The sequence below is a fragment of the Acartia tonsa genome, chromosome 5 (genome assembly GCF_053477335.1).
Source record: "Acartia tonsa isolate MP-2025a chromosome 5, ASM5347733v1, whole genome shotgun sequence".
Classification (NCBI taxonomy): domain Eukaryota; kingdom Metazoa; phylum Arthropoda; class Copepoda; order Calanoida; family Acartiidae; genus Acartia; species Acartia tonsa.
Window position 1 is genome coordinate 26547633 of NC_137264.1, and position 8694 is coordinate 26556326.

Genomic DNA, 8694 nt, shown 5'->3' on the forward strand with positions numbered 1-8694 from the left:
AGTCTAAATTGCATGCCACAGAAGCTGTGAGCATTTTACTAATTTGTAGCTAGTAAAAGTGGCTGACTCAGATTATGACGTAAAGAAAATAAAACAATGAGAGGCCACTATAAATTTTACCATTGGTCAATTACTGGCCTCTCATTGGACAATTTTTTGCGACCCTAGCATCAAGCAGCTCTGTATTCGAAGTTTAAACAACTACTTTTCTATTACCTGTTTTGTTCTCCGATGAGCTTGTTTTATAGCACCCTGGCTGCGTGCACTACAGGTCAGTGATGCTCCAGGGCGGGCCGGAATATATGTACATATAAATGTGTTTGTGTGTATAGCCCTAGTATGGTTCACTTAATTTAATATATTACAAAACATTTCTACATTAAATGCAGCTTTGATCAGACTTTTAAACGTTTTTATACCATCACACTTTCACTTAATGGTCTGTTTTTGTATACTATAAAAATTATTGTTATAATAATTCATACTATTTTATTTATTGCAAAAAGTATAAACGTTTGGTTATTTTTCATAATGTTATATTAACAACGGATTCTTACCTCTAAGTTGGAGCTGATTTCTGTTAAAACATTCTTTAGTGTTACACCAGGCATTGCAGCAATGCGCTTTATAACGTCATTCTCCATAGTTGTCGCAGCTCGCTTGAGAACTTGGTTGTTAAAATGGGTGTGAATCTCCGGTATTTTGCCAACAAGTTTGAAATCTACAGTTGTCTTCAGCCGTGCGTTGCAGCCCTTCACTGCACAAAGCCAGGATTTGTGAGTGTAACCTTCTTTGTAATTGTTGAGGTGATAACAGTGGTTATTCTTGTCCATAATACAGGTTTTACCTTTGGACGTAGTCGATAATGAAATTGACTCCGCCATTGTCGAAACAAGAATAACATATATCCCATATTTTAAAAGATTTTTGCAAAAAGTTTAACAGATTTTCATTCTTAAATTTGGAAGATTTTTTTTTCATGGAAAATATTTTGAAGAAAAAACATGATTTTTTGCGAAGTGTAATTTTATATATATTTATCTTTATGTAATATTTTTATACTGATACCCAAAGTTTTATACTGGTACCCAAAGTTTTATACAGATACCCAAAGTTTTATACTGGTTCCCAAAGTTTTATACTAATACCAAAGTTTTATATGGGTACCCAAAGTTCTTATACTGGTACCCAAAGTTTTATACTGGTACTCAAAGTTTTATACTGGTACTTAAAGTTTTATACAGGTACCCAAAGTTTTTTACTGGTACCCAAAGTTTTAAACTGGTACATAAAGTTTTATACAGGACTTTTAAACGTTTTTATACCATCACACTTTCACTTAATGGTCTGTTTTTGTATACTATAAAAATTATTGTTATAATAATTCATACTATTTTATTTATTGCAAAAAGTATAAACGTTTGGTTATTTTTCATAATGTTATATTAACAACGGATTCTTACCTCTAAGTTGGAGCTGATTTCTGTTAAAACATTCTTTAGTGTTACACCAGGCATTGCAGCAATGCGCTTTATAACGTCATTCTCCATAGTTGTCGCAGCTCGCTTGAGAACTTGGTTGTTAAAATGGGTGTGAATCTCCGGTATTTTGCCAACAAGTTTGAAATCTACAGTTGTCTTCAGCCGTGCGTTGCAGCCTTTCACTGCACAAAGCCAGGATTTGTGAGTGTAACCTTCTTTGTAATTGTTGAGGTGATAACAGTGGTTATTCTTGTCCATAATACAGGTTTTACCTTTGGACGTGGTCGATAATGAAATTGACTCCGCCATTGTCGAAACAAGAATAACATATATCCCATATTTTAAAAGATTTTTGCAAAAAGTTTAACAGATTTTCATTCTTAAATTTGGAAGATTTTTTTTTCATGGAAAATATTTTGAAGAAAAAACATGATTTTTTGCGAAGTGTAATTTTATATATATTTATCTTTATGTAATATTTTTATACTGATACCCAAAGTTTTATACTGGTACCCAAAGTTTTATACAGATACCCAAAGTTTTATACTGGTACCCAAAGTTTTATACTAATACCAAAGTTTTATATGGGTACCCAAAGTTCTTATACTGGTACCCAAAGTTTTATACTGGTACTCAAAGTTTTATACTGGTACCCAAAGTTTTATACAGGTACCCAAAGTTTTTTACTGGTACCCAAAGTTTTAAACTGGTACATAAAGTTTTATACAGGTACTTAAAGTTTTTTACTGGTACCCAAAGTTTTAAACTGGTACAAAAAGTTTTATACTGGTACTTAAAGTTTTATACTGGTACCCAAAGTTTTATACTGGTACTCAAAGTTTTCATTGGTACGCAAAGTTTTATACTGGTACCCAAAGTTTTATACTGGTACCCAAAGTTTTGTACTTTTATTTAAAGTTTTGAACTGGTACTCAAAGTTTTATACTGGTACTTAAAGATTTGTATTGGTACCCAAAGTTTTATACTAGTACCCAAAGTTTTATATTTTTATGTGAAATGTATCTTTATGTGAAACGTTCTTATGTGAAATGTACTTTTATGTGATGTAAAGTTTTATGTTTTATTATTATTTGGCCACAACTTAGTCAAAAATGCTCACAAATTAGACCTTTTTCGACCGAAGATTTTCAAATGGTTCCTTTACAAGCCCAATCAATCAGTTTTAGGATATCTTGATTTTTCAAGGAAAATGGGGATGATGATCTTAAAGACGCTCTTGCTGTTGGTGATGATGACCCAGATGGTATCCAAATACATGAGCATTTTGACAACTTGTCTATTAAACTATGGTCCGATTTTTGTATTTTTAACATTCTCTAATCAAGAGAAATACCAAAACATACAATCATGGTTTTTAAATTCTCCAATTCATAAGGTAAATATAGTAGTTTTTAAAAGATGGTTATATTTCTTGTTACAACTTTCAATTGGAAGCTGCTACAAATACAAAAATTGAACCATAGTTCAATATATGAGTTGTCATAACGCTCATGTACTTGGATACCATCTGGATTATCATCACCACCAGTAAAAGCATCCTTCAGATCATCATCCTCAAAATTAAGATTTAAATTATCATTTTTTTACCATATTAAAAGACTTTTTGTTTTACTTTTTGGGCTAATTATTATTGCTAACAACTATTTAACTACATCCTGTCAACTGGAGGTTGGCAGCTGTCCTCTGAAGTGATAGAGGTCGAATTTCTTATTTTCCAAATTTTCTTTCTTTAAAATACATTAATTTCTGCCCAATATTATGTTTCAGTATATTTTAATGCATTAATCCCTTCAAGAATAGCCAATTTGACAGAATCAAACTTTAAAAATGAAAGAAAAGTAAAAATAAGTATTTTTTCTGTTGATTTTATGGTATCTGTGCATATAAAAGGTAACACCCAAATTTGCTGTTTTTTAGTATTTTTATCAATTTTCCTAGAAATATAAAGATATCTTGAAACTGATTGATTGGGCTTGTAAAGGAACCATTTGAGTATCTTTAATCGAAAAAATTCTGATTTGTAAGCATTTTTTACCAAGTTGTGGCCAAATAATAATAAAACATAAAAAAGGTAACACACTTTATACCTTTATGCATGAAATGTACCTTTATGCTAAGTGTATCTTTATGTCAAATATATCTTTATATTAAATGTTTTTATGTGAAATGTATCTTTATGTTAAGTGTACCTTTATGTGAAAATGTAACTTTATGAAATTGGTACCCACAGTTTTAAACTGGTACCCAAATTTTTATATTTTTATGTGAAACGGTTTTATGTACGTGAAATATTCCATTATGTGATATATACCTTTATGTGAAATGTACCTTATGCCAAGAGTATCTTTATGTCAAATATATCTTTATGTTAAATGTTTTTATGTGAAATATATCTTTATGTTAAAGGAAGCCTGCAAGAAATACCACGCTTTAACTGCTGAAAGACTGCCACAGGTAGACCCAATACCTTAAATTTGAAGCCTTCAGCTTCTATAACAAAAAAGTTCTAGGCATTTTAAAATGACATTTTATGTACAATGAAAATTTGAAAGAATTTTAATGCTAATGTTAGAAATTTTGAAATTAAACTACGTGGTCTAGAAACAAAATTATAAGCTTATTTTTGTCATAAATTTAGATTGCCAGTAACTAATTATATTTTTACAATAAAAATGCCCATTTTTATAGTCAAAATCATTAAAAAAAATTAAGTTTAACTTGCATTGTACCGAATGTACTTTAGCCAATCAGAAGGCTGAATCAGCTAAGCAACCAATCACAGCTGAGCTTGTATTAGTTTACCCCTTTGTTTCCGCTATGATTTTCGTTTACAAATGCAATTTAAATCGAATAATTTTCATAGATTTTGACTATGAAATGTGGTGTTTTTATTATAAAAATGTAATCAGTTACAGGCAATCTAAGTTTCTGACAAAGATAAGGTATTCAAAAAAGTAAAAACATCAACATGTTTAAAATGGACGTACGGACATTTTGGTAATGATTATAGAGTTGCTATGCTTTCTAAATCGTACCTAACTACTAAAGGAATCACCATGCAAAATTTGAAAGCGATAGGATAATTCTAACATGTCTAAATTAACGAAAAAAGCTATCCGTGACGGACGGACGGACGGACCGACCCTAATTATAGAAAAGCTTCGCTTTTAAAAATTCTGAGACAAAATTTTAAGAAATAAGTATAAAAAAAGAGGAGGTAGAAAAGGGCGATAAAATTCTTTTTGAATAATAAACTAAGTAAATTATTTTCGATTTTTTAAGAATTAGAAGCAAATGAAGAAAACCGAAGATCAGATGAGGTAAACTAAATTACAAAAGCAAATTTTTTTATCTAAATGGCTGTAATTAATAATTAAAGCATATAATATAATATAGAAAATTATTTTTTTAAACATACAAAAAAAATTAGGGTAAAAAAAAATTTATAAATACTTTTTTAAATAGAAAACATATTTTTTGTTTTAGAATTATTTAAGTTATACACTTTTTTCCTTTTTTGTTTTGTTTTTGTTATTTTTAAAATTTCCATTTTTATTTGCCTAAATTTTGCAAGAATTATTTTTAGGCTGAAAAAAAAAATGAAAACAACATTCTTCATCAAAACAACTGGAGTAAAAACATAAACACAGATGAAAATTTTTTAACTCCTGCACCTTTTGGAGACAAGGTTTGGGCAAAACAAATTTATTACCTAAAATCTATCTTATTTTTCCTTTAGTTGAAAAAATTCTTTTAGTTAATAAATATTTCGGAAAAAACGACAAAAATGTTTTTAAAAAAAAACTTATACTATATTTTTTTAGGATTTTCTTCCATTTCATTCCGTTGATTTTCAGGTTTTAAAAACAATCTTTTTTCATTTTGTAAAAAAAATTTTTTCTTATATTTAAGTTTTACTTATTCGCTGATTTGCATAAATTAAAACAGAATTAATTTATTATTCTTGGATGTATAAACATAAATAAAAGAGTTATTAACATACAAAAAAATATGAATTTAAAAATCAATAAAAGCAAAGCTCTAAAAAATTATTAAACTGAATAATTAAAATATAAATGTAAAAGATTCACAGCAAAGTTTTTATAAATATGTTAAATAACTTCTTGATGCAGAATAATTTCACTAACCATTAGGCTGTTAAATATCATACAATTTTAAATTTTTTTTTAATGTTGGCTTATCTTAAATACTATTTGTAAAGAATAAGATACATAAAAAATTATGTTATATTATTCATTTTATTTTTGAATTGTGCGTAGACATTAAGGTATATAACTTTAAAAAATAAATATTTTTAAATAGGATCAAATACAGCCAAGTTTTCAGTCATCTATTCCATCAGTCTCTGCTTTAGGTAAGATTGTTATTGATAATTAAAACTTATTTTTTAAATTTTTGAAACAAAAACTTGTTAAAAACTATGCTTCAAAAAGATTTTTAAAAAGAAATTAAAACACTTTTACATTTGTTTAATTATACAAAACTGCAAAACATTTTTTTAAAAAATATATTTGACCTGTATTAATTTAATTATTTTACTTCATGCATTAATGAACAATAAAATATATCGTGTCTTTTTTTTTTTTTTTTTTAATTTAGCATATAACTTACTTGTAAACAAACAAAAAATCGTTATTTGTATATAAAGAACATCAAATTTAATAACATAATAAACTTAAAAATTGACAAAATTTTATTTTACTTTTTTATTTGTGCAATAAAAATTGTTATTTTTTAAAAATCTGATAAAAAAAATTTTTTGTTAGAAAACCTTGCAAATATACCTTTAAATATCAAACAATTAGAATATCTTCAACAGCTTAAGGTAAAAATGTTTTTACTATTTTAACAAGTCAGTGAAAATATTTGTTTTTTAAAAATGTTTGTTTGTAAATTTTTTAAATTTTTAAATTTTATTTAAAACATTACAACCTTTTTTTTTTAATTTAAGGTTACATATAAACAAATCTTAATTTAATAATTATTTCGTCTACTTTTCGTCTTTGCGTAGCTATAAAAAAATCTATGTTAGTCAAAGACAAAAAAAACTTTCTACGTGTTTTCTATATTTTATCAAGTTTATTTTAGATAGAATTTAAATTTAAATTTTTATAATAATTAGTTTGATATTTTTTTAAAGGCAGCGTTAAAACCACAGTTGGTATTAAATTCAATTCCTCAAGTGGAAACTAAAACAGTTTACAAAACAAATACACTAAAATTAATTCAGGTTTTTTTTTAAATTATGCATAAATAAAATATTTTTAAAAAAATTTTATTTAGATTGTATTTTTAATGCCTTTAATTATGTAGGATAATAAAGAATTTTCTACGGAACTGTTAACACCTATAGGTTTAACTAGAGTAACTAAATTTGAGATTGTGACGAGCACTTTACTTCCTAGGTAAGGTTTTTTGCATTTTTGTTTTTCATTTTTAAAAATTTTCTTTTTTAAATATACTAATTTTTTTTCTTGAGCTAGGACTTTTCTTTGTTATTTAATGTTTTTTTTTTAAGATGTTGTCAATTTAACTTTATTACTAAGAAGAACAAAAGTTTAAATCTTAATTTTATGTTAATAATTTTAAACGTTTTAAAAAATTCTTATATGCTAGACTAGATGCACTTCCTCCTGTACCTTCTGGACTTCCTCTTCTCCAAGGTAGAACTTTTTTTTTAATTTTGCACAATTTAAACATAAAAATATCTTTATTGAATTATAAGTAATATTTTTAATCATATTTTTAGATTTTAAAACAACTACACAACTTGTTGTTAAAACAATAGAACTTTCTACACAGGTTTGTTTAATAAAATATTTTTAAAAAATTAATTTTAAACACTTTAATAAATTAAAATTTTTTTATGGCCGTAACTAAAAAAAATTAATCAAAGTGTTTTTTTTTTAGTTATTTAAACCGTTTTAAGACAAACTTATTTTAATTATTTAAAATTTTTTTGTTTTTTTTCTAAAGAAAATTAAAAAAATTTTAAAGTTATTGCAATAAAAAAATAACAAATATTTTTTTTACAGACGTTAAAAACTAACACACAAGAATACAGAATTATTTTTAGAAACACTCCTATAACAACAACTTTAACTAACACACAGTAAGTTTTTGAGACTTTTTATAAATTACACAATAATTTTTTTTTTTTAAATGTTATTTACTAAAAGTGTTTTTTTTTGTTGTATCCTTTTTTATTTAAAATTTACAAAAATCATTACGCAAGTAAGAAAAAATCATCAACTTTTTTAATGCTTTGGTACATAGTTAATTTTATAAAACATTTTTTAGGTTAGTTGAAACAGTTCTCACTTCTTTAACAACAGTAACTCAAACAATTGCTTTATCTTTAAATCCTTTTGCTGGTTTTATAGGATAAAAAAATAACACAAATTTTTTTGTAATAATTTTTTAAAAATTTTATTTGATCAAAATGTCTTCCCAAAAAATATTGTTTTTAATACTAGACATTTTACTTTTACCTACGGTTTAGAATCCCTAAAATATTTTTTTAAACCAAAGATTTCTGTTAATTATATGTAATATTATTAATCTAGTCTTAATAAAAAATACATCAAGAATTTTTTTTTTTTAAGTATTAAAGCTTCTCTCTGTCGTCAGAATCGCATGAAATTTTAAACACAGTTTCCTTAAGGGATTGTAAGAAATTTGTATTTTTAGATTTTTTAATTTGTGGCATACCAAAGAAGTTTTTTTTGGCGTCGTTTCCGACGCATCCAGACTAATCATTTTTTCCTATGCGTCTATTTTGTACTATATCGGACTAATCATCTTAGGCTTTTTTTTGTATAATCTATTAGTTGCTTCGCCCTTAATCTCTAGGGCGGGTGGAAAATGTCAGAAAAAAAGCACAAACCCATCCCAAGATATTTAAAAAGCTTTCCTAAAAAGTAAAACCAATTCAGACCCGAAATTTCTATAATCTTTAGCTTTAGACAAAAACCTTACTACTTTACACTATACTTGAAGCAGCTACGCCCCTAGAGGCATCCAGAAACCCTTGAGTTTGGGCGGAGTCAAACCCTCTCTTTTATTTACAGTTTTAAAGAAAAAATTTTAAGAGAGGTTTATTATTTTCTTAGGGTGATTTTTTTTAGTTATAAATAGTTATAAATCTTACCAGGTTCTATGAGAAGCTAAA

The 8694-nt window shown here is 26.4% G+C and overlaps 1 protein-coding gene across 1 annotated transcript; it reads left to right on the plus strand.

The window, feature by feature from the left end:
* The first annotated feature begins 2992 nt into the window (after positions 1-2992).
* Positions 2993-8110, plus strand: LOC145320079 (uncharacterized). The gene is made up of 12 exons (XM_080162520.1): positions 2993-3029; positions 4785-4822; positions 5089-5190; positions 5327-5359; positions 5826-5877; positions 6290-6348; positions 6664-6753; positions 6837-6928; positions 7140-7186; positions 7273-7325; positions 7559-7635; positions 7824-8110. The coding sequence occupies exons 1-12, from the start codon at positions 2993-2995 to the stop codon at positions 7909-7911; spliced, it is 768 nt and encodes a 255-aa protein (XP_080018646.1). The 3' UTR covers positions 7912-8110.
* The last annotated feature ends 584 nt before the right edge of the window (positions 8111-8694 follow it).